Consider the following 25,598-nt stretch of genomic DNA (forward strand, 5'->3'; position numbering starts at 1 on the left):
AAAGATTGTTAATCTTCACTTGTGGTTTATGCAAGTATAGGCTTATATATATATATATATATATATATATATATATATATATATATATATATATATATATATATATATATATATATATATATATATATATATATATATATATATATATATATATATATATATATATATAAGACGCAGACTACCAGAGAGCAACTCCATAGTCTCCTGAGACTGATGGATGCCCCCAGAACGTATCCTATGATGACCAAACTACACACCAGAGGATGAACAGACCACGACGTTTCGGTCCGTCCTGGACCATTATCACAATCGACTTGATAATGGTTCGAAACATTAGACCGTTCTGAAATGGTCCATTTCCGGACGGACCGAAACTTCGTGGTCTCTTCATCTTGTGGTGTGTGGTCTGATGGTCAACACCAGCCACGTCATTGTGTCTCACCGTCTGCACCTGTTATCTAATATGATAACACTTGCATCTGGTGTTGGTCGAACGACTCCAAATGAACAGGCACTGAAAGAAAAAGTTAACGTTTCCACTAATTGTTTTGAAAAGGGCGAGAAAAAGAAGGCAACAACCAAACTTAAACGTTCCTAGGACCTGTATAGTACATAGGTGTACTACGTTAAGCTTAGGATGGCGAATATTAGGCCTAGGATTGCTTGTTGAGGCCTAGGACTGGCTAGGTTAGGTTGAATTGGGAGTTCATTTGAATTTGAATTTGGCATGTCATTTTGGAGTATTTCATTGATACAAAAAGTGAAATAATTTTCGATGCAACAGTCAATTTTTTGTAAGTTCAACCAATTGTTGGTATAAGCATTCTTGTGTATGGAGAATGGGTTGAGATTATACAGCATACACTAATCAAATTGTAGTATTCGTGGAACAGGTTGTATGCTGCTATAGCTAAACATTGTTGTATTAGTTTCAGCTACTCGGAACAAAAGTTCGAAGTAGCACGGGCTATGATGAACCCGTCGTGGACTTAACAGCTAACTTAGCTCTGACTGCACAGTTTATTTACTTTAAATAAGTTGCATATTTAGTTTTGAGGCTATGTACTGCCACACCCTCAGAACGGGCATGTTGAGGATACGGTCGGCCTCCATAGGGCAGCTGGGGTAGGCGGCGGAGCACCTCTCTATGGGGGATGCGAACCCTTCGCGCGCGGCCGAGACGTACCGCCACATCAGTGATTCCCTTGTCGTTTCCACTGGTCCGTTTAGAAGCCTGCGAGGAAACAAAGCTTTTATTGCAGATGATGAGTCGCAATAACGTGGCTGAAATATGTTGACCAGACCACACACTAGAAAATGAAGGGACGACGACGTTTCGCTCCGTCCTGGACAATTCTCAAGTCGATTGTCTTGAGAATGACAATCGACTTGAGAATGCTCCAGGACGGACCGAAACGTCGTCGTCCCTTCATTTTCTAGTGTGTGGTCTGGTCAACAAAGCTTTTATTGTTTTAGTGTACACTGCTATCGTTTAAATAGTTAAATTGCTTTCTTACATCAGCATTTTTAAAAACTTAAACATATTGTATTATCGTCTGTAGTGGTTAAAACGCTCGTCCAGGCTCCTCGCATCAAAACGACCCGAGATCGATCCTTGAAATAGAGCCCATCCTCCTGTTCTGGCAGTACTGATAGTAACGATGAGGACCACAGTATATATACCCACCTACAACGAAATTAGAAAGTAGAAATGTGAACTATTGAGTTGAACAAACCGGAAAACTAGTCTTTACTTGTGTTGCTTTGACAAACTAACGTAACCTAACTTTCCTAGGTCTAAATACACGATCTCTGAGGCCTAGTATAGTACATATGTGTGCTATACCAGGCCTAGGAGTATTTAAGTTAGTATTTTAGCTTCATTTATTTTAACATAATTCTTTATTAGTCAGTATACTACTATCTAAAAGCTAAGAACGTACGAATTGTAACTATTGACGACCGTCACAATAGGTACTATCTAAACAAGAGGATGGGTTGCAAAATGTGTGAGACAACTAGGCACTGTACTCTAATAGTTAACCCCTGTTTATCCAGCAGTAAAAGGGGACCTGGTTGTAAAGCAATAAGCGGGTCGTGTTCTAAGCCATAGCACCATATATCAAGTGGCACTCATTTCATTTATGCCAATCCTGACCTGATCATGTTGGTCATGGACCCAACAGCAGTTACTGTTAATTATAGGGTGAGGCTAGCCCCAAGGGTTTGGCCTCCAGCTCTAGACAGACAATCATTTTTATAGACATAGTCGTATCAATACACTGTGAAAAGGCATAAAAGCTATTAGGTTATGATAAAAGGCAAGATAAAGAAACTTCCATCGGGAAAATCTATCCTCAGCGCCGTCAGGAAGATTTTACTTAAATTCTTTCAAAAGATCTTACCTCAGCTCCTTCAGGAAGATTTGACTGATGGGGGAGAAGCTCTCAGGCTCAGCATTCAGTTCACAGATGAGTTGCTCCTGGCACGACATTGTTGATAGCTGCCAACAGTTAATAATAATCAACAAACTCTCACCTTGTTCAGAACATCTTAGTGGGATATTGTTGCTCATATGACTTGTGTCTCAGTGTGATATTGTTGCTCATATGACTTGTGTCTCAGTGGGATATTGTTGCTCATATGACTTGTGTCTCAGTGTGATATTGTTGCTCATATGACTTGTGTCTTAGTAGGATATTGTTGCTCATATGACTTGTGTCTCAGTGTGATATTGTTGCTCATATGACTTGTGTCTTAGTAGGATATTGTTGCTCATATGACTTGTGTCTCAGTAGAATATTGTTGCTCATATGACTTGTGTCTTAGTAGGATATCGTTGCTCATATGACTTGTGTCTCAGTGGGATACTGTTGCTCATATGACTTGTGTCTTAGTGGGATATTGTTGTGTATCTACAACACAACTTGTGCGGCGTTGAGAATAATTAAAGCAAAGCTTTTACAGTCAGGTTGAACATCTTTAAGTCAGGCTATTAACCATATGGGTTACCGTAAGAGCTCAGCCTCCATAATGACTACAGGGAACTCTGTGTAAAGGAAGAAATGTATATGTTTATCACTCAGAATGGTCGGTAATATATACTTATATATATACGGTATTCATATATACATAGACACACATCACAAACTATTGTTTGTGATGTGTGTCTAAGTATATATGAACACGTTGTACTGAACGGGGTGAGAATAAGTTGAGCTACCTCACCCCTTTGTGTGTATTTATACCTCAATAAACTTGTTTCAATTTCTCCCTTTTTTGTGTGTGAAAAGGTTGTAATTTGACGAAAATGTTACAGTGTCACATGACACAGGAAAATGTGACACTGTGCATGTGACAATGTGACACTCGAGTACTACTAGTGTTACTGTCATTTGTAATTGAACAAATATTTTAGTTACGTTTATTAACTCATGATTGGCAAATACTCATTGTAACAAACATTAACTCTAGATGGACAAATATTAATTGTTATAACTTTGATTACAAAATGGGCAAATATTAATTGTTACAGTATTAACCACAAGATGACCAAATATTCATTGTTACAATATAAACTACAATATGGGCAAATATTCTTTGCTGCAATAATTACTTTAAGAAGAATAAATACTCATTGTTACAAAATATTTACGTCAAGATGGGAGAAGTAGGCGAAGAGCCGGCTCAGAGACTGCTCGTACGCCGGCTCCCACATTAGGTCCTCCGGCAGTTCTTCTCCTTCATACAGGCCGTTGGGGTTGAACGACCTCCCTGAATTTACTGGGGCGAGAGTAGGCAGTGCCAGAGAGATTGGCATGTTGACGAGGAAACCTGGGGAACAGAAAGCAACATCAATTGTGTTTCAATATCATTTTTAATATCAAAGTATGTGAATATAAATTTGTTGTGATGATAAGCAGAGATGTTATAATTGATATACAACTGAACAGAGGTTGATGACCAAAATACACATCAGAAAATGAAGAAACGTCGTTCTTATAGTGGACAACGTAAACGACTGCATGACTTATTCGTGTGGGCGTTTGTTCCACATCCAGAGTGGCTCTCATCCCCGTGGCCCGTGCTCCCAAGTCAACAAATTCCTTTGGAGACTTCAGTCTGAAAGCACAAGGCACATAAGGTGTCTCCAGGCAGTTGAGTCGCTTGGCCAGTCTGCATGTGGGTGTGGGTATCTGGCTGATGATTGACCGAAGTGGGTTTCCGGGTTTGTGGGTATATTCCCATATGCATAAATATGCATATATTCCCATATGCATAACCCGGGTTTGTATTCCCCGGTGGGAATTGACTGGTTGAGTCCAGATTTCTTTTCGATCACAGTTTCAATCAGGCCACGGGGATGAGAGCCTCTCTGGATGTGGAGTCGCTGTTCACCAACGTGCCCGTGGATGAAACAATCAGGATGATGATGGACAGAGTGTATCGTGATCCGGCTTGTACCTCTCTGGATATGACGTCTTCAACACAACCGTTAGAGAAGCTATTGTTGACTTGTTGACTAGGACCTGCCTTACCCTACAGAGTTCTTCGTGAACCTGCTTCCAACCAGAGCTGTGAGTGAGAGCTCCGCCGACGTAAGTATTGACAACAATCCTCTTGTACCTGTCTGGGCAGTCACTATTGGCATTAAGGCACATTCTTATGTTCGTTTCTCTAGTGTAGACTGCAGTGTGGAAGACACCATTCCTTTCCGCAACTGTTACATCTAGAAAGGGCAGCTTCCCATCACTCTCTATCTCGTAAGTGAAACTTGACTCCGAATTTTGCTCGAATGCCTCCTTTAACTGCCGCAAACGTCTGTCATCAGGTTCCTGCATAAATATGCCGTCAACGTACCTGCAGAATATGGCGGGTTTCAAGTCCATGTCAACTAAGACTCTCTGCTCTATGTAGAAGTTCGCAAACAGGACACCTAGGGGAGAACCCATGGCGACCCCATCTACTTGTTTATACATGTGCCCATCGGGACTTAAGAAGTGTGCCTCTTTAGTGCAGGCTTGGAGTAACTTCCTCCGTATTTTCTCTGATATGTCTAGAGGAGTACAAGCCGGATCACGATACACTCTGTCCATCATCATCCTGATTGTTTCGTCCACGGACATGTTGGTAAACAGAGACTCCACATCCAGAGTGGCTCTCATCCCTGTGGCCCCTGCTCCTCACAATAAGTAAACGAATTCCTTTGGAAACTTCAGGCTTAAAGCACAAAGCACATAAGGAGTCAGCAGGCAGTTGAGTCGCTTAGCCAGTCTGTATGTGGGTGGGGTATCTGGCTGATGATTGGTTATGCATATGTGAATGTTACTTTTCTTCACCTCGAACGAAGATGACTTTTGGCCAACTCCTCTTCTAATTAAACCCAGATGCAAGAGCACTAGTTAGAGAGATAGAAGCCCTAAACCAGAAAATAATCAATAGAGAATATGTAGTCATATTCAGTGAAACGGCCAAGTGTGGCTTCACTCACCGAGGGTGACGGGGGCTGAGGGGTTGATGAACAGGTATCTCTTATCTCTCTCTCTCCCCTCGGCCTCCCTCAGTACAGCGGCTGTCATCACCAACACCACCCACGTTCGCATCCTTCTCTATCAAGATGAACGCAGAGTACAAATATTATTTACTTAAAATTAATATATATATATATATATATATATATATATATATATATATATATATATATATATATATATATATATATATATATATATATATATATATATATATATATATATATATATATATATATATATACATATATATTTCTTTCTCTACATATTTTGTAGGCCCCGTCATACAAAACTGTTAGTTTGCAACACTTTACATATTAATAGATATTATCTTCTGTATTCAATATAATTCCCTTAACTCTGGCTCATTGTTGTATACATCACATAAATTCTGCGAGAATTCTTTGTATGTTTCTATAAAATATAAGAGTCGTACGTGTTAGATAAATTATTAAGACAAGCTTTCGGAACGATGAGTGACGCTATATGAGACGATGAATGATGATTTTGTATAGTATGAGTGAAGTTTTCTAAGAGAATGCATGACGAGTTTTGAGAGGCTTGAACGATGCCCTTTGAAAGTACAAGTGCTGTTTTTGAAAGGATGAATAAAGAATTTTGAAAATACTACGATATCATTTAACAGAACAAGTGATGTCTTGTGAGAGGATGAGCGATGCATTTTGAGGAATGAATGGATCCTTGGTAATGAATGATGATTCAGCTATGAGTTCCCGCCTCCAGCGAAGGTGTTGTCATCACGCCAGGCAACGTTGCCACAAGCGCCAGATGAAGAGCCTATTACAGGCCTAAATCCTTATCAAATAAATTGGACTTCGTATATGACACTTTTCCAAAGGTTTCCCAATTCACATCTTTAGAGACAATTACTGTTAAAGTATTTTAGAGCAAATATATAAATAGTCTCACCTGCTTTTGACAATCTTAGACCTGAATTAATAATCTTTCAGATTAAATAAATCAGTAACTACCAAACCCACGGCGTCTACAGCCTGGTTGACCAGACCACCAATCAGAAGGCTGTTCAGAGACCGGGCCACGGGAAGACTGATCCCCGGAACCATCCCAAGATAGATAGAAACGTTGTTGTGTCTTTATTTTCTGTACTATCCAGATTGTTTCGTATGAATATTAGTAACCAGTAATTTTATGAATTAAAACCCAGACAAATGTCCCTGTTTTAGATTCAGCTACTGGGAACAAAAAAATCTAAGTAGCACGGGCTATGGTGAGCCCGTAGTGTACTTACCTGGCACAGGAGCGGGGCTGTAACTGTGAATGTCTCTGATGCACTTCAGCCATTTTGAACATTGCATATTTGGTAGGCGCTAACGCACGAATCAGTGCAACAGTGACATATATGACTTACCGCACACCACACTATACATTGCTTTCTACTGGAACACTTGATAATATTATTTATTTCATTTATAGATACAAGCGTTCTTACACTCTTGTACAGCCACTAGTAGGAGTAGCGTTTCGGAGAAGTCCTTAATCCTATGTTCCCTGGAATACGACCCCGCGAAAAATCGTTTAACAACCAGGGGCCAGATTCACGAAAGCACTTACGCAAGCATTTACGAACGTGTACATCTTTCCTCAATCTTTGACGGCTTTGGTTACATTTATTAAACAGTTTACAAGCATGAAAACTTCCCATTCAACTGTTGTTATTGTTATAAACAGCCTCCTGGTGCTTCGGAGCTCATTAACTGTTTAATAATTGTAAACAAAGCCGCCAAAGATTAAGAAAAGATGTACAGGTTCGTAAGTGCTTTCGTAAATCTGGCCTCAGGTATCTATTTTACTGTTGAGTTAAACAGAGGCTACAGTTAAAAATTTGCGCCCAGTAAATCCTCCCCGGCCAGGACACGAACGCAGGACAAGGCGCTCGCGAAACGCCAGGCGAGTGTTTTACCACTACACCACGGAGACTGTGGTGTATATGGAGTATATACACTGAGGGTTTCCTTTAGTCCACTATTAAATTCACAACTAAAGAAAACTTGAGGGTTAATCAACGGGCCAGTGTCACGACCTTCATAACCTTCCATAGGCCTTATACCAGGACCAACATATAATGATAGAGATATAAAACCATATGTTTAACATATCTATTTAGGGGAGAAATACTCAGTTTTCTACTAATCTATATTAATATTATTCATATTATAAAACAGGAATAAAGATAAAAAACACAAAACGCCTAATTTTGAAGAGAGAGAGAGAGAGAGAGAGAGAGAGAGAGAGAGAGAGAGAGAGAGAGAGAGAGAGAGAGAGAGCGAGAGAGAGAGAGAGAGAGAGAGAGAGAGAGAGAGAGAGAGAGAGAGAGAGAGAGAGAGAGAGAGAGAGAGAGACAGAGACAGAGACAGAGACAGAGACAGAGACAGAGAGAGAGAGAGAGAGAGAGAGAGAGAGAGAGAGAGAGAGAGAGAGAGAGAGAGAGCTGGAGATGTGAGTGTGCAGGAACAAGCAGGTGATAACGGCACAGAAAATCCTGGAACCCTTCAGGGAACACTCTCACCTTGAACTTACCCTGACCCACACCACCCACGGGCCCCCTACCTGTCCCCCCTCCCCCCCCACCCACGGAAACACACACACCAGAGCCAGCCTCACCCAGCAGCCACGAGCTATCCCACTGCCCCTCCCAACCCTGGAGGATAGAAGAAACAGAGTAGATAAGATCGCAACATACAAGATACTGAGGAGACTAGGTAAGGTTCACAAAGACAGACTCTTCAAATTAAGAGAAATATATCACATATGGAAACAGGAAACACAAATAAATTGAAGAAACGTGAGTACTTGATGATTACATACACACACACACACACACACACACACACACACACACACACACACACACACACACACACACACACACACACACACACACACACACACACACACACACACACATAGATTTAAACTAACTAAACAAAGATGTCGAAGAAATATAAGAAAATTCACTTTCGCAAATAGAGTGGTAGACGGTTGGAACAAGTTAGGTGAGAAGGTGGTGGAGGCCAAGACCGTCAGTAGTTTCAAAGCGTTATATGACAAAGAGTGCTGGGAAGACGGGACACCACGAGCGTAGCTCTCATCCTGTAACTACACTTAGGTAATTACACACACTCACACACACACCAGGAGAAGCCTAGTATTTGGAACAATGCTGTGAGTCAGACTTAATAGCAGCTAAGCCTCGATTGATTGGTCTATGATGGTTGGTGTGGAGCAGCAGCTGGTCCTTACCTGTCTTACACGTGTGGTGGAGTCCCGCTGGGCTGGACACTTGTCCCACATATCAACGGAATTGGCAGAGTGATTGCTTTCGCCCCAATAAGCTGTTCACCTAATTAAATATTTGTTTAAAACAATAACATTCTCTGTCTATGTCTGTCTGTCTCTGTTAAACTCTTAAGATATCAATCTGGAGAGATCCGAGACTCCACGGAAAGCTTACATTGGAATTCGTGAAATTCTTTCATTGCGCTCAACACGAAGGAAGTTGTTTCGTATACACAACACCCGGCGCCAGCTCCAATGGCCTTAACACATTCAATGGTTACGTTTTCTTCTCATAACTTCCTTGAATCCTCATAGCTATATATGTATGTTTATGTTGGAGGGGACAGGAGGCTAGGTGGGGGGGTGTGTTGGGTTCAGGATGGGGGGGGGGGTTAGGAGTTGTAGGGGTGAGGAAAGGTAGAGGGAGGGGGGGGGGGAGGGGGTTGTCTGTCAAGGTCACCTCCTTACTACTTTAAAGTGGAGACTAAACCGGTACTCCCCGTACCCGAAGATACCCCGGTACGTCCCTATCAGCGTGTCCCTCTTCCCCGGTTCCCTGCTCACTCAAGCGACATCAGATTACTTCCTTTTCCCATCCCAGTAAAGATAACCGACGAATGATGTCAGGTATGAGGCAGGGTGTCAGGTATGAGGCAGGGTATCAGGCATGAGGCAGGGTATCAGGCATTAGGCAGGGTATCAGTCTATTAGCGGCTATTCCCTACATCACCCGGTTGACGGTTCGTAAGAGCTTCATGAGCTGCCATAGAACTAACTGCTATTGATAGTCTTTCAAGGGTACAGAAAGTGAGGTCCCTGTCTTCCAGGGACCTCACGTTCCTGGAAGACAGAAGAGTAAGGGAAGACATGATAACCACCTACAAAATTCTCATCGGAATTCACAGGGTAGACAAAGACAAACTATTTAACACAGGTAGAACACGAACAAGGGATGCAGGCGATGAGTCACAATAACGTGGCTGAAGAATGTTGACCAGACCACATACTAGAAGGTGAAGGGACGACGGACCGAAACGTCTTCGTCCCTTCACCTTCTAGTATGTGGTTTGGTCAACAAGGGATCACAGGTGGAAACGTAATACCCAAAGGAGCCACAAGAGACATCAGAAAGAATGTTTTCAGTGTCAGAGTAGTTAACAAATGGAATGCATTAGGCAGTGATGTGGTGGAGGCTGACTCCATACACAGTTTCAAATGTAGATTTGACAGAGCCCAGTAGGCCTCAGGGACCCATACACCAGTTGATTGACAGTTAAAAGGCGGGACCAAAGAGCCAAAACTCAACCCCTACCAGCACAACCAGGTGAGTACACACCAAGCAGATCCCTGCCACACATACCATTAAGATAAAGGAGCAGTCTGCTCCCCAGCCCTGTGTGATGACATAACGGAACACGGAGCCTGGTCCCCCCCCCCATCATCCCCCCTTCTCCCGCACATTCCACAAAACAAGTTTTCTGTTTATAGCCTCCATTCATAGCTTTAAATATACGAATATGGTGGCATTCAGTCATCATATTCTATACCCACTAGAATGATGACATTCAGTCACTACCCTACCAGCAGGAACTCAAACACCGCAAACACCAACATTGAAGAAAAAACCAGATCAAACATGTTCCAGATTAAGAAAGAAATATAATACACCAGGTAAACAAAACACAGAACTATATATGTGTGATGTAAGAAGACAAATTCTTTCAGCGAGGGATTTGTCAATTAAGGGAATGAACTGAAAGAAGAGTTTGTTGAGGCGCAGTCAATAATATTATCATTATACGTCAGTAGCACGGTGGAATTATCATGCATCAGCAGCACGACTGTTGTTGTAGTGCTGCTGATGCATGATAATCCCAGCACCGTTGGACTCACCACACCCCCAGCACCTCTGGAATCACCATACCCCCAGCACCTATTATGGCTTAATACAGGCCAAATAATCATTACAGAGGCAAAATATCAGTGGGTGTATATCTACATTGTACAGAGAGGCATAGTATCAGTAGATGTACATCATATCATCGTAGTGATACCAAAGATAATAATAATAATTATAATAATAATAATAATATCAATATTCCAGGAACGGTTAGCAAAGGCAGCTGAAAATCATAATGGAAAATGTGGGTGACCTCTGACAAGCCGCCAGCTTCCTGCCTTCGTCGAAGCCAGTAGAGAGATTGATACCCACAAGTAAATTCAGGTAAATAATTCTATCATAAATATAACAATGAATTTAGATCGTTATATTATTCAATTTAAATAATGTAGAGTAAGTATAAGAGGCATACACCAAGCCAGTATAACTATATAGAGTAAGTATAAGGAACATACACCAAGCCAGTATAACTATACAGAGTAAGTATAAGGAACATACACCAAGCTAGTATAACTATACAGAGTAAGTATAAGGAACATACACCAAGCTAGTATAACTATACAGAGTAAGTATAAGGAACATACACCAAGCCAGTATAACTATACAGAGTAAGTATAAGGAACATACACCAAGCTAGTATAACTATACAGAGTAAGTATAAGGAACATACACCAAGCTAGTATAACTATACAGAGTAAGTATAAGGAACATACACCAAGCTAGTATAACTATACAGAGTAAGTATAAGGAACATACACCAAGCTAGTATAACTATACAGAGTAAGTATAAGGAACATACACCAAGCTAGTATAACTATACAGAGTAAGTATAAGGAACATACACCAAGCTAGTATAACTATACAGAGTAAGTATAAGGAACATACACCAAGCCAGTATAACTGTATATAAACAAATTAGACGTTACAGTAAATCAGACTCATAAATGTCTCCTTGTACCAATAATGTTGAGAGTTTGTCTTAGAAGAAAGAGTTGTCTAAATGCTCTTCTCTGAACTTTCCTTTCACTATTACATTATTACTATCGCATTCTGCTCTTTATTTGTCACTTACCTGTATTTTACCTGAGGGGCTGACTATCCCTCTAGTGTCCCAGAACACTATTAGCAATGAATCCAATCATAATACTAATCAAATTACTATTAATTAAAAAAAAGATATCTATTGCTATTAAATATCCTCATATAAGGTAGATGTCGATTAATTCAACGGCTGTATTTCTTATAGTTAAAAGACTATATCTTGATATAATTATGCGCTGTGATCTGTAGTGCTACTAACTGCTCCCAAACGCGTCATTCCTCGTCCCTCTCACTCAAGAAATATTTGAAAATTTTATCTAACCTGTTCCGTCTGTAGAGATGAGTCAAAAAAAAAAAAAGAGAGATAGGAAGAGGCGGGAGAGGTGCGTCCGTCCCCCACACCGTCACTCACACGACTGGCCTATACACCAGCTCCTTCACCCTCACCCCCCACGTCTGGGCCTCTCTGGTGAGTTTACTGGGGAGATCTTACCCCCTCTGGTGAGTTTACTGGTGAACTCTTACCCCCTCTGGTGAGTTTACTGGTGAACTCTTACCCCCTCTGGTGAGTTTACTGGTGAACTCTTACCATCTCTGGTGAGTTTACTGGTGAACTCTTACCCTCTGGTGAGTTTACTGGGGAACTCTTACCCTCTGGTGAGTTTACTGGTGAACTCTTAACCCCTCTGGTGAGTTTACTGGTGAACTCTTACCCTCTGGTGAGTTTACTGGGGAACTCTTACCCTCTGGTGAGTTTACTGGTGAACTCTTACCCCCTCTGGTGAGTTTACTGGTGAACTCTTACCCCCTCTGGTGAGTTTACTGGTGAACTCTTACCCCCTCTGGTGAGTTTACTGGTGAACTCTTACCCCCTCTGGTGAGTTTACTGGTGAACTCTTACCCCCTCTGGTGAGTTTACTGGTGAACTCTTACCCCCTCTGGTGAGTTTACTGGTGAACTCTTACCCCCTCTGGTGAGTTTACTGGTGAACTCTTACCCTCTGGTGAGTTTACTGGGGAACTCTTACCCTCTGGTGAGTTTACTGGTGAACTCTTACCCCCTCTGGTGAGTTTACTGGTGAACTCTTACCCTCTGGCGAGTTTACTGGGGAACTCTTACCCTCTGGTGAGTTTACTGGTGAACTCTTACCCCCTCTGGTGAGTTTACTGGTGAACTCTTACCCCCTCTGGTGAGTTTACTGGTGAACTCTTACCCCCTCTGGTGAGTTTACTGGTGAACTCTTACCCTCTGGTGAGTTTACTGGTGAACTCTTACCCTCTGGTGAGTTTACTGGGGAACTCTTACCCTCTGGTGAGTTTACTGGTGAACTCTTACCCCCTCTGGTGAGTTTACTGGTGAACTCTTACCCTCTGGTGAGTTTATTGGGGAACTCTTACCCTCTGGTGAGTTTACTGGTGAACTCTTACCCCCTCTGGTGAGTTTACTGGTGAACTCTTACCCCCTCTGGTGAGTTTACTGGTGAACTCTTACCCCCTCTGGTGAGTTTACTGGTGAACTCTTACCCCCTCTGGTGAGTTTACTGGTGAACTCTTACCCCCTCTGGTGAGTTTACTGGTGAACTCTTACCCCCTCTGGTGAGTTTACTGGTGAACTCTTACCCTCTGGTGAGTTTACTGGTGAACTCTTACCCCCTCTGGTGAGTTTACTGGTGAACTCTTACCCCCTCTGGTGAGTTTACTGGTGAACTCTTACCCCCTCTGGTGAGTTTACTGGTGAACTCTTACCCCCTCTGGTGAGTTTACTGGTGAACTCTTACCCCCTCTGGTGAGTTTACTGGTGAACTCTTACCCCCTCTGGTGAGTTTACTGGTGAACTCTTACCCCCTCTGGTGAGTTTACTGGTGAACTCTTACCCCCTCTGGTGAGTTTACTGGTGAACTCTTACCCCCTCTGGTGAGTTTACTGGTGAAAGTCACCTTGGCGGGGAGAGACAGCTAGAAAAGTCACCCTGGCGGGGAGAGACAGCTAGAAAAGTCACCTTGGCGGGGAGAGACAGCTAGAAAAGTCACCCTGGCGGGGAGAGACAGCTAGAAAAGTCACCTTGGTGGGGAGACAGCTAGAAAAGTCACAATGGCAGGGAGAGACAGCTAGAAAAGTCACCTTGGCGGGGAGAGACAGCTAGAAAAGTCACCTTGGCGGGGAGAGACAGCTAGAAAAGTCACCTTGGTGGGGAGACAGCTAGAAAAGTCACAATGGCAGGGAGAGACAGCTAGAAAAGTCACCTTGGCGGGGAGAGACAGCTAGAAAAGTCACCTTGGTGGGGAGACAGCTAGAAAAGTCACCATAGCAGGGAGAGACAGTTAGAAAAGTCACCTTGGCGGGGAGAGACAGCTTGAAAAGTCACCTTGGCGGGGAGAGACAGCTAGAAAAGTCACCTTGGCAGGGGTAACACAGCTTGTAAAGCCACCACGCAGAGGAAGATAACGTGGAAAGCCGGATTAAGAGGACGGAACAAGCCAGCAAATTCGCCGAAGTGTAAACTTTGTGGGGCAGGCGTGGGGCGGGAGCCACCAGTCGCGCGTATGAGGCTGAGGGCGCAGGACTGGCTCCCTCCACCCGGTGACTGTCTTGGCAACTTTTTGACGCGAATTTTGCAGGTAGAGTTTTACATAATTTTTTGTCATTATCTAAATCTGTTTTGGGTGTAGTGAGCAGCATCGTGTTTTGAGGTATGTGATATTTCTTTCTTTGCTCTGACACGACGCAATTTACCTGTCATTTACATACACATTCCTGGCCGTTTATGTTGATAATGTGGGTATGTCGTCTAAATCTTTAAAACAGCCTTTCGAACGTATCCGATAGTAGGATTCTTGTTTACCCTCGAAAGAATAGTGACTGGTTGAAGCAGAGTTATTAGCTATTAAAGAATCAATTGCAAACCAGCGGTTGATTGGGTGAGCTCCCACTCCAGTGAGTATGAGCCAATGAGCACAGATGCGCTAGGGGGTTGAGTCACCTGTGAGAGACTCAGGTGAGACACCTTTCCCTGGCCAGGTGGGTGGAGGCGTGGTACACAGATCACACTCCTCAGTACCGCTACCCTCGTACCTCGTGGTATTATGAACGTACCGGAATACTAAGTGTTGGTTGTCTAAATGACCCCCTTGCTTGATGGGTAGCGCGAACCCTTTACACTGTTGTTCATACCTGGTATCCTCTCTCATACCTAGTATCGTCTACCTTACCCTGCCACCATACCTGATACCCTTGCCTTACACCTAGTACCCTGCTCAATAACTGGTATCGTGTCGCATACCTGGCACTGTGCACCATACCTGGTACTTTGACCTTATACCTAGTATCCTGCCTCATACCTCTATTCTATCCTATACCTGGTACCTTATCTCATACCTTGTACTCTGCCTCATACATGGTACCTTGCCTCATACCTGATACCCTGCCTCATACCTAGTACCCTGCCTCTTACCTGGTACCAGTACCTGGTACCCCTCTCAATTGTAACCAGGGGAGATAAACATGACACTCTTGCAGGGGGTGTCATAATAACGGGGTTGAAAATCAGAGACGCAACCAATACATCTGAAAATAAAGTGACAACGTTTCGGTCCGTCTTGGGCCATTATCAAGTAACTACGTTTCGGTCCATCCTGGATATTATTACCTCGTTACGACCTAATTGGTATGGTGCCTCAGCTTAAGTTCTATCAAGCTCTGGTGGATTAATAACATAACCTCAAAAGCTTACTGACCAAGTAGCGAGAATACTTTAGACATGGAGATGGTTTTAGACTCTTCCTTGTATTTCAAGTGTGGATTGGCTTATAAGGTATATACCACGTACGTCTAATGGACAAATATAAACACTTTTTTTCTATAGGAAGATGAGTGTGTGTGTGGTGGCTGTGGTGGCGGTGGTGGCTGTGGTGTGTGGGACCTCGGCAACAGAGAGGGACGGGAGATTCTTCTTCATCAACCCAGGAAAACCCACGGCAGTCAGTGAGTCCCCCTTCGCTTGGAGACTTTAGCAATGAATCTTGACTGAATCTTGACTGAAAATGTTCACGATGCCTCGCTGAATGCTACTGCAGCATTGGTGTAAACGGTAATGACGTTTTTTTCCAGCGTTCCTGTTGAACGTGCCTCTGTCGCTGGTCCTGCCCACCCTGGCGCCGGTGAACGGGCGGTCCCTGGACGCTGAGGGCCGGGACGAGACTCCCGAGGACCTAGCGTGGGACCAGGCATATGAGTATTCCTTGAAGCGGCTCCTGGTGTACTTTCAACATCTTGAGGTGAATATTGGATCGATGAGGTATTGCATTGGTATTATGAGTGTATAGTGGTTGTATAGTAGCCCTGTAGTTGTATAGTAGTTCTCTGGTTGAATAGTAGTCCTGTGGTTGTATTGTGGTTGTGGTGGAAGGTTTGGTTTGTTGTTGGGGTATACTCCTATTGTTATAGTCTTAGAACTTAGTGACTAGCCAGCAAGTATACCTCCATTACGTGATCCAGGAGCAGCGTTCTAAAGCCAAGAAGGGTGGACGGGCCCGAAGAGTACTGTGGGAATCTACAACCGGTTTTGGTTGTCAGAGGAGTGGATAGGAGCATCAGGGAGAGTGGACTCCTGCGTCTGACCCAACACGCTCACTGAGAAGAGAAGTGACGACCCTCCCCCCCCCCCCCCGAAAAAAAGGGTTTTGAGGACAAGAGGACAGAGAGGACCGCAGGCGCCATTTTTGGGTGTAGCAGACGACGCGTCTGTAAAGCTTTCAGTCTAGTTTGGGTAGTTATAATCTAGTTTAGATGCGTATGTCATCGGCATAACAGATGACGGCTTCGCCATATTTTGTTTATTATTAACATCTTTATTGACAACATTTAATTACAGTTTTGCTTAATCTGTGGATTTTAATTAAGTCTTATTAAAGTGAGGATAATGCTGGCATTCACTGTCACACAGGACAAAGGGTCATTCACAAGACAATAGGTCTAAACTGTAGGCTGAAACACATATATGTTATGATTACAATCAATATTTCAGCGTACGAATATGTAAATACAACTTTCTATTGTGCACTGCCACACAAGGGCAGGGATGGGTTCATAAGAGATGCAGCTTAAAACTAATATAAATAAAATTGTTCTTCATTCTTAAATGGACAAGTAAATTTTGGATAAATTGTTAGGATATCGTCCAGTACACCAGATTCAATGAAATAGTTACTTCTGTTACCTCTTTTTTTCATTAATACATTAGGTACATCTGCATTTGTGCAGCTACCCTAGACTATATGAAGAGGAGTACAGAGTCAAAAACCTAGCTACATGATGCTAAAAAATCCCCATCACACAGGATGGTTAGTCAGAGGCATGTGATAAGTAGTATGCACTGGCAGACTCTGGGTTCGTTATGAGGATATCATGAACACAAGAGTGAATAAGGCAACAGTGATACTAAAAGTCCCCATCTCGCAGGGTGGTTAGTCATACAGGGCCATATGTCCAGTAGCCTGCACTGGCAAATTTTGGATGCACTATGAGAATATCTTCAAGAACACTAGAGTGAATAAAGTAATTGCTAGGCTCCAGGTACCTCATGCCAACTGGTCTGAAAGGTCTAATAACTGGCCATTCGGTGGTGTAGTGTGGGAGATCATGCCGCAGTTCCTGCTCACAGAGGTTGCACCTGGAGTGCTCAGGATTGGGAGATCCGTCACTTGTAGCCACCTGCCACAGGTTACGGTAACCCAACTTGATCCTGGCAACCACTGTGTCGCACAGTCTAGTGGACGTTTCGTGCTGCCCATAGATATAGGTTTCAGATCTGAACAAATCATAGCTTTTTATATTAGTGCTTTCAGGTCGTTGGGAGTCAGTAATTTCTTTCCTATCAGACCTGAGTGTTTGGACCAATATACTTTTGACAGTAGAGATGGGGGATACCTAGATCTAATTCAACTTCATCTCTGTTACACGCTAATTTGACTGCAATATCTGTCTCATTATGATGGATTATATTTATGTGTGATGATATCTAAACAAAGGAGATTCGAGACCCTTTACTCTGTGTAGCGATTAGGTCATTTATAATTGGTAGTATGAGGTTCTTGCTGTCGATCTTCCAGGAGTAGTTTTCGAGTGCTTGAAGAGCAGACTGTGAATCACAGAATATTATTCCTCCTCCAATGTTTATTAATGTTTAGCTGAGAAAACAACCAAATAAATCTGCGGAAACACAACCTCTATTTCAAACTTAACTGTACATCTTTCAACACTCATGGCGCCTTTGTTTACAAAGGCGCCATGTTTATCAAACACTTTACTAGCTTCGAAGCTTTACACGCCAAAGCTATTAATGTTATAAACAGGATCATAGTGCTTCGGAGCTCATAAACTCTCTAATTAACGTAAACCAAGCCGCCATGATCGAGGGAAGATGTACAGGTTTCGTAATTAAGTGGTTGCGCAAATGCTCGGTGATTCATTGGCCCAGGTTGCTATCCTTATGTTTTCTTTCGTTGTTTACAATGGTCAGCTGACGACGATGGCGTGCCAGGAGCGTCTTATATGTGAGATTACTGCCGACCCTGACGGCTTCTCCCCCATCACTCAGATCTTCACCAAGGAGCTCAGGTAACACTCAAGGCTTCTCTCCCATCACAGCCATTATTCAACAAACATTTACCTAGTCACTTACGAAACCTGTACATCTTTCATCATTCATGACGGCTTTCTTTAAACTTAATGAACAGTTTATGAACTCCGAGGCACTATGAGGTTGTTCACAACAATAATAACCTTCGGTTGTGAAGTTTTGAGGCTTATAAACTGTTTAATACATATAAGCAAAGCCGCAATAATTGTTGAAAGATGTACAGGTTTCGTAAGCGGATCCGTATATATATGCCAGATGAGACCTCGTCCTGTAGTAACGTATAAATATGGATGCATTCGTGGAAGAAATGTAACTCAATTCATTCGCAAGATTGGAGTGTTATTTATTTAGGTTCTATACTTATAATTACGCAAAAACCACTTCAGAACAGCCGCTCATTAGATCGCCAGGCCAGAGTAAGGGCTTGGGAGCTAGAGTCCGTAACACAATGATAATATTCAAATAAGATAAACTGAGGGCAAGGAATGGGATTGAACTGGCAGGTCTGGACCTATGTAGAAGCACCTGTCTGGACCTGGGGGAGTCCAGGGACCGAGGGTTCAATTCCATCCTATTGCTTCAATATTATCTCATAGACACATTACCTTGTGATTTTACTATGCATATTAAGAGATACATTATTGCAGGCTCGAACACGGGCCTGTGGAAAGAACGGAGGACTCCCTCATGTGGCGGTACTTGACAGCTGCGCGCGAGGGCTTCACGGAGCCCATTGAGCGGTGCGCCGTCGCCTACCCCACCTGTCCTCTGTCCGCCCACAGCATCCTGGACACGTCTGTTCTTAAGGTGTGGCAGTTCTTAGCGTCAAAACTGAATTTAAGGCTTAAATAACCTGTTAGTGAAGCAAATTAAAGCAGGTATAGAATATACAAGTGAACCTGAAAGCAATACAAACTGAAGAAATTAATTATGAATTTGTGATTTTGCTAGTCAATACTGCTTTTATAAAGTACTAAAGTTAATACATCAAATACAAAATAGTTATTATTACTTATACATTAATATTCAGATTCAATTAAAAGCCAGCAGATACAGGCGAGACTTACTGTATATCCAAAAGTGGTTGGAAGAATGGTAAATGCTTTTCAACATTGGGGAAATGAAGTGTTTTACGTGCGGGGCATGACAATGTGCATCACCGCTACCACATCAACAACGTTACCTTACAGCAGATTGATGAAGAAATAGATCTCGTCATCAGAATCCACCAGTCACTGAAAGTTGCACACCAAGTGGGAACTGCAGTACAAAAAAGCTGGCCAAATCCTAAGAGTCAAAAGAAACGTAGACTTTTAAGGAAATAAAGGTAATTATTCAGCTATAAAAGTCCCTGGTGTGCCCTCACTGGGATTATTGTATGCAAGCGTGGTGACTTCATCTTCAGAAAGATATCTGCTTTGGAGAAAGTGCAACACCGGGCAACAAAAATCCTTCTGGAACAAAGTCAACTCTCGTACCAGGAACGGCTGAGGGCCACAGGGCTAACAACACTGCAAACCAGACATGACGCGGCTGATCTCATCGAAACTTTTAAAATTGTGAACAATTTGGAGGATATCGACCTGGACAACTTCTTCAAAAGGTCAAATGTGACACAAACAAGGAGCAACAGTTTCAAACTCATCAAGACACAGTGAAGGATTGAAAACAGGAGATGCCATATCACCCATACGGTTATATATCCAGAAGCCGCCTACCCGACGAAGCCATAAATACCAAAACAATGCTGCAATTGAAGATCGAACCCAATAAAATCATCAGGACAAATGAGGGACAGTCGACAGCCGCCGGCTTCCTGTCCTCGTCGAGTCCACAAGAGAGAGAGATGGCGGCTCTCGGGTAAAACTAATATCTATGAACACTTTCTAAAGACAGAGACACTGACGTCTTAAGTTACGGTCTTCAACACAGATTGGAGGTGGACATTTACCTCAACAGAGACAGTATTACGTGAGGTGGTCGCCCCTCATCTTTCACCAGGTGTGAGTTCACAGAGAGTGCCATGCAGCCTATCTTCGACATCTACTGATCTAAACCTATATTTTCGAATGGCATAATATCATACAATTATGTTGCTTTTGGGAAAATGTTCTCTATAAATTCCATAAATTGTTAAATTAAATTTCTTTCAATTTATATTATATTTTTTTCAACGAAAGTCTCATCATTCAAATTTGTGGATATAATATTAATTTGGTGCAATTGTGGAGACTCACAGCTTCAGATAAGGAATTAAAAGAGCAATGAGGTAATCTTGTAGATTATCTCTTAAGAGTATGGCTTGATTACCAAGTATGGCTAAGAGTATTTCTTGACTTGTCACTCAAGTTGTTAGTGATTATTTCTTATTTATGCCTGAAATAGTATATTTGCTAAGCCTGGATATCTCTGAAATCAAGATACAGTAAAGTTTCATAATATGTCTCGCTATACAAGTATTATGATCTTAAGTTAATATATACATGACTCTTGTCTTAGAATTAGTTAATAATGTTACAATTGTTAAATTTAGTATCGTTTTTGTATCTTTTTTTATTTAATATTATATTATATTGGGCATTACCGTTTTTGTAAGGCTTATAATATATAATTCTCATAGTGTATAATGTATAGTTTTTATAGTGTATACCTTATAATTCTCATAGTGTATAATGTATAATTACCATAGTTCATAATGTGTAATTTTCATAGTTCATAATGTATAATAATCATAGTATATAATGAATAATTCTCGTAGTTCATAATGTATAATTATCTTAGTTAATGAACATAATGTATAATTATAATATTGAACATTACGTTATTTTTATTTATTGTTCTTATATATATTTATAATTCATATGAATGTTGTAAACTAAGTCAGTTATAAATGTACAAACGAAGTTCTTCATTGACTGTCTTCGCAGTCTCCGTGGTGTAGTGGTTAAGACACTCGCCTGGCGTTCCGCGAGCGCTATGTCATGGTTCGTATCCTGGCCGGGGAGGATTTACTGGGCGCAATTCCTTAACTGTAGCCTCTGTTTAACGCAACAGTAAAATGTGTACTTGGATGAAAAAACGATTCTTCGCGGCAGGGGATCGTATTCCAGGGACCATAGGATTAAGGACTTGCCCGAAACGCTACGCGTACTAGTGGCTGTACAAGAATGTAACAACTCTTGTATATATCTCAAAAAAAAAGACTGTTCCTTTCATAATTACCTTCCGCCTTCTGGGTGAAGTTAGAATTAATTAATAATGTGGCAACCTGACCCCATCATCTTCGGGATCGCTCAGAAATTTTGACCAAAAAAATGGTTTAGCAAATTCTGTGATCACTTTGTTGGTCCCAATAATTTCGAGCCCAAGTATCTATCTCTTCCTGTTTTATATTTAACGGGCTCACCATAGCCCGTGCTACTTGGAACTTTTGTTCCCAGGAGTTGAATTGTCATAATCCCACCAATTGTGGGATTATGACGTCAGAAGGATAAAGACTTACTATTGGTGGTTACATAACCGTCCGCCAGATTCGAAATGTAACAAAATAAGAAATTGGATCTAAACTGGCAATGATGCATCTTAATGGCACTATTGGTAATAATTCAAACATTATGTAAGTGTGATAATAAAAGCCTTAAATATCTGGTATAAAAAAGTTCTTATTTGTAAATTACAGTCATATGTAACTTACATGTAAATTATAGTCATATGTAACTTACATGTAAATTAGTCATATGTAACTTAGAGCTTATCACCCGCGGGAAGTTTAAAGCCCATGACATGAGCTCACTGACCAATATACTTTAATCCTGAACACAGTTCTGGAAAAAAATCAACTTTCAGATGATTTTTTTCATACACAGAGAAGCAAGCTACACTTCTTAGTGTATATACACCGAGAAGCAGGGTATATATCTCTCTCAGTATATCCCCTAAGCAGCAAGATACACCTCTCAGTGTATATGTCCCAAGAAGCCAGATAAACCTCTCAGTGTATATACCCTAAGAAACCCGGTACACCTTTCAGTGTATATACTCTCAGAAGCCTGTGACAAGCTCTCAGTGTATATGCCCCAAGAAACAAGGTACACCTACACCTCTCGGCGTATATATATTCCCCCTAAAGTATGCGTCTTGAAAAGTTGTTGTCGTTCCATATCTATTTTTCGTTTTGTTTTGATATTACATCTGTAAATTGAGGACTGATGAGGCGACCTGCCACAGCTTAAGCAGCGGCATGTTGATGATGCGGTCGGCCGCCAGGGGGCAGGTCGGGAAGGCGGCGGCGCAGCGCTCAGTCGGGGCGTAGAAGCCATGGCGAGCGGCCGACACGTACCGCCACATCAGCGAGACATTAGAGGATTTTATTGGCCCGTATATTAGCCTGTGAAGATACAGAGTGTTTAAATGAATAATGTGGGATTATATAGTCATTTTGTGATAAATAATGGATTTAACATCTCTGGTTGTTTAAGGGATACTTTTTGTAATATGTCTTAAATTACAATACTAAATGTAACGTGTTTGATGTTAATAAGCAAAATAAGGGCTTGAAGACCTGGACCAGTATTCATCAAGGTTTTACGTGTTCACTTACTACATCTGTGCTACTTATTACGATCACTATAGATTAATTTGTACTTGATATACGTTCTACGAGCTCTGAAGCGCTACGAGGTCCTCCATAATAGAAATAACCCTGGATAGGATTTATTAACGCATTTACGCAAAACTTACGAAACCTGTACATCTTTCAAAACTGTAGGCTTTATTTGCATTCATTAAACAATTTACGAGCTACGAAACTTCACAATCGAAGATTGTTAGTACTATAGATAGGCTTGTAGTGCTTCGGAGCTTATAAATAGTTTAACAAAATGTAAACAAAGCCGCCATAATTGACGAAAGACGTACAGATTGCGCGAGTGGTTGCATGATTTAGAACTCTCAAACTGTTTAATAAATACAAACTAAGCCCATTATTATTAAGAAAAGATGTACAGGTTTCGTATGTGGATACTAAGTTATTGATGAACTCTGGTCTAAGACTACATATTGTTCATTAACGTTAAACACTTTAGATTTATCATTGAAAGTGCTCAAGTAAACAGCTTTTCAGTATGATTTGCATAACATTATATATATATATATATATATATATATATATATATATATATATATATATATATATATATATATATATATATATATATATATATATATATATATATATAATATACAAATCTACAATAAATATTAATGATCAACTTATGTTACCTGAGCTCCTTGAGGAACATGTTACTGATGGGGGAGTAAGTCTCAGGGTCAGCAGTCACTTCACATATAAGTCTCTCCTGACACGGCAAGGTTGGCAACTGTGCACGATAAATCATACTTAATGAGTACCAGTACAAAGTGACTGAAGAATGATCAATACAAAACAAAGACCAACACACATTGAATAACAATACAAAATAAATATTTACTCTTGTTAACCTCATTCTCCAAAACTATTTATTATTATATTGTATTATTACATTATATTTTTATTGATCGCTTATTGGATATCTAATACATATTAGAGTGAATTAGCACTTACTCAATGCAATATATTTGTCAGAATATAATTTGTTGACAGATATATTAGAAAAGCACGAACTGTGTTTAGAAAATGTCTCCTGTAAAAATGATGACAGTGAATGATAAATAAATGTCAAGTTCTGTCACCTGTTCTGAGCCGTCTATGTTAAAACTGCCTGCATGAGGGGAAAGAAGCCACTCTACCTGTCCCGTTCTTAGGCCAATCTAGAGCTGATATAATAATGTGCGGATATTCCGTTCCTGAACTATTTGCAGGGGAAACAAAATCTCCCCATACCATTCTTGCCCCGACTTTGTATGCTTCCAAGACACCCATCAACGCGCACTAAAGGCCTATTGGCCTCTTATGACCCAATACGTCTTCTGCAGGTAACTTAATTCTTATGTTCTTAGCAACCTACACCAAACTCGTTAGCCAAATCATCATCTTTAAAAGCAGCCTGACAGCCACTACCACTAGAAGATCATAATGAACCTCATTGCCGCAATAATTGCATCATTGCTACAGTAATTGCGTTTATAATGCAATAATTGCATCACTTGTAATAATTATCTCACTGCTGCAATAATTACCTCACTGCTACAATGATTACATTACTGTTTCAATAATTACGTCACTGATGCAATAATTACCTCACTGCTCCAATAATTACATTACTGTTTCAATAATTACGTCACTGATGCAATAATTACCTCGCCGCTGCAACAATTATCTCACTGCAGTAATGATTATCTAACTGCTATCAATAATTACCGCACTTCTGCAATAATCACCTCACTGCTGCAATAATTACCTCACAGCTCCAATAATTACCTCACTGCTCCAATAATTACCTCACAGCTCCAATAATTACCTCACAACTGACTGCAATCATTACCTGGAGATGGATAAAGTAAGAGGAGAGACGAGAGAGAGAGAGCTGGTAGGCAGGATCCCACACAAGGCCTTCCGGTAGGTCGTGTTCCATCAGGTTGTTGGAGCTGAACGACCGTCCACCGACTGGTAAGAGGGAGGGCAGGGCCACGGAGATGGGCATGTACACATACAGGTCTGCAACAGTAACAATAACATTTACAAATCAAAAATAAAATACAAATAAAGCGGTATAGCTACGAAAATATGTTGCTAATATATTATAATATTAATTTATATTTGAGAAAATTCCTGATTTGAATGAACAGCATGTTAAAATTTATGAATGCGTCTTTGGGGTCGACCGCTGCATGGAATGGACTTGGTCTGAGGACGGGTTGGATGAGAAGGAGCTGTGTCAAGATATAACATTTTGCTTCGGATTCTTTGAGAGCAGTGAAGCAACTGTGACACATTCGGGAAACAAAACAATTCTGACGTAGGGAGATGAAGCAGACTGTTACACTTATCAAAGATAGCCAGAAATACAATCTTTAGTTGGAATGAAAAGGGCCTCGACTCATAGGATAGGCAGAGGACCCACCTACCGTGACAGTGGACTCACCCACCATGATAGTGGACCCACCCACCATGACAGTGGACTAACCCACTATGACAACGGACCCACCTACCATGGCAGTGGACTCACCCGCCG

General features: G+C 41.4%; 3 protein-coding genes across 3 annotated transcripts in view; 1 reads left to right on the forward strand and 2 right to left on the reverse strand.

Annotated features, from left to right (window-relative positions):
* Nucleotides 1-862: 862 nt before the first annotated feature.
* Nucleotides 863-12,239, reverse strand: LOC123762827 (uncharacterized). The gene is made up of 5 exons (XM_045749589.2): nucleotides 12,113-12,239; nucleotides 5,492-5,609; nucleotides 3,656-3,834; nucleotides 2,406-2,503; nucleotides 863-1,234 (listed from the first exon to the last, which is right to left on the reverse strand). The coding sequence occupies exons 2-5, from the start codon at nucleotides 5,601-5,603 to the stop codon at nucleotides 1,030-1,032; spliced, it is 594 nt and encodes a 197-aa protein (XP_045605545.1). The 5' UTR covers nucleotides 5,604-5,609; nucleotides 12,113-12,239; the 3' UTR covers nucleotides 863-1,029.
* Nucleotides 12,240-15,524: 3,285 nt separating this feature from the next.
* LOC123762828 (uncharacterized) lies at nucleotides 15,525-20,959 on the forward strand. The gene is made up of 4 exons (XM_045749590.2): nucleotides 15,525-15,770; nucleotides 15,897-16,063; nucleotides 18,307-18,404; nucleotides 19,074-20,959. The coding sequence occupies exons 1-4, from the start codon at nucleotides 15,656-15,658 to the stop codon at nucleotides 19,276-19,278; spliced, it is 585 nt and encodes a 194-aa protein (XP_045605546.2). The 5' UTR covers nucleotides 15,525-15,655; the 3' UTR covers nucleotides 19,279-20,959.
* A 1,209-nt stretch (nucleotides 20,960-22,168) lies between these two features.
* The window catches only part of LOC138369292 (uncharacterized), a 3,659-nt gene continuing 229 nt past the window's right edge, over nucleotides 22,169-25,598 (reverse strand). Inside the window, exons 2-4 of the mRNA XM_069332395.1 lie at nucleotides 24,909-25,081; nucleotides 23,707-23,804; nucleotides 22,169-22,813 (exon numbers count right to left, since the gene is read on the reverse strand). Coding sequence (XP_069188496.1) covers nucleotides 22,612-22,813; nucleotides 23,707-23,804; nucleotides 24,909-25,081 — 473 coding nt within the window. The 3' untranslated portion in view covers nucleotides 22,169-22,611. The remainder of the gene's footprint in view (nucleotides 22,814-23,706; nucleotides 23,805-24,908; nucleotides 25,082-25,598) is intronic.

This window comes from Procambarus clarkii, chromosome 27, assembly GCF_040958095.1.
Source record: "Procambarus clarkii isolate CNS0578487 chromosome 27, FALCON_Pclarkii_2.0, whole genome shotgun sequence".
NCBI lineage: Eukaryota > Metazoa > Arthropoda > Malacostraca > Decapoda > Cambaridae > Procambarus > Procambarus clarkii.

Bases quoted from the DNA above. Each gene is read 5' to 3' on its own strand.
- LOC123762827 (XM_045749589.2), bottom strand. From the start codon at position 5,603: ATGCGAACGTGGGTGGTGTTGGTGATGACAGCCGCTGTACTGAGGGAG. The intron at 2,504-3,655 runs GTAAATATTTTG...AACTGTTGGCAG, and splicing joins CCTACTTCTCCCATCTTGAC to CTATCAACAATGTCGTGCCA. The intron at 1,235-2,405 runs GTAAGATCTTTT...GTTTCCTCGCAG, and splicing joins ATCTTCCTGAAGGAGCTGAG to GCTTCTAAACGGACCAGTGG.
- LOC123762828 (XM_045749590.2), top strand. From the start codon at position 15,656: ATGAGTGTGTGTGTGGTGGCTGTGGTGGCGGTGGTGGCTGTGGTGTGT. The intron at 15,771-15,896 runs GTGAGTCCCCCT...GTTTTTTTCCAG, and splicing joins AGGAAAACCCACGGCAGTCA to CGTTCCTGTTGAACGTGCCT. The intron at 16,064-18,306 runs GTGAATATTGGA...TACAATGGTCAG, and splicing joins TGTACTTTCAACATCTTGAG to CTGACGACGATGGCGTGCCA.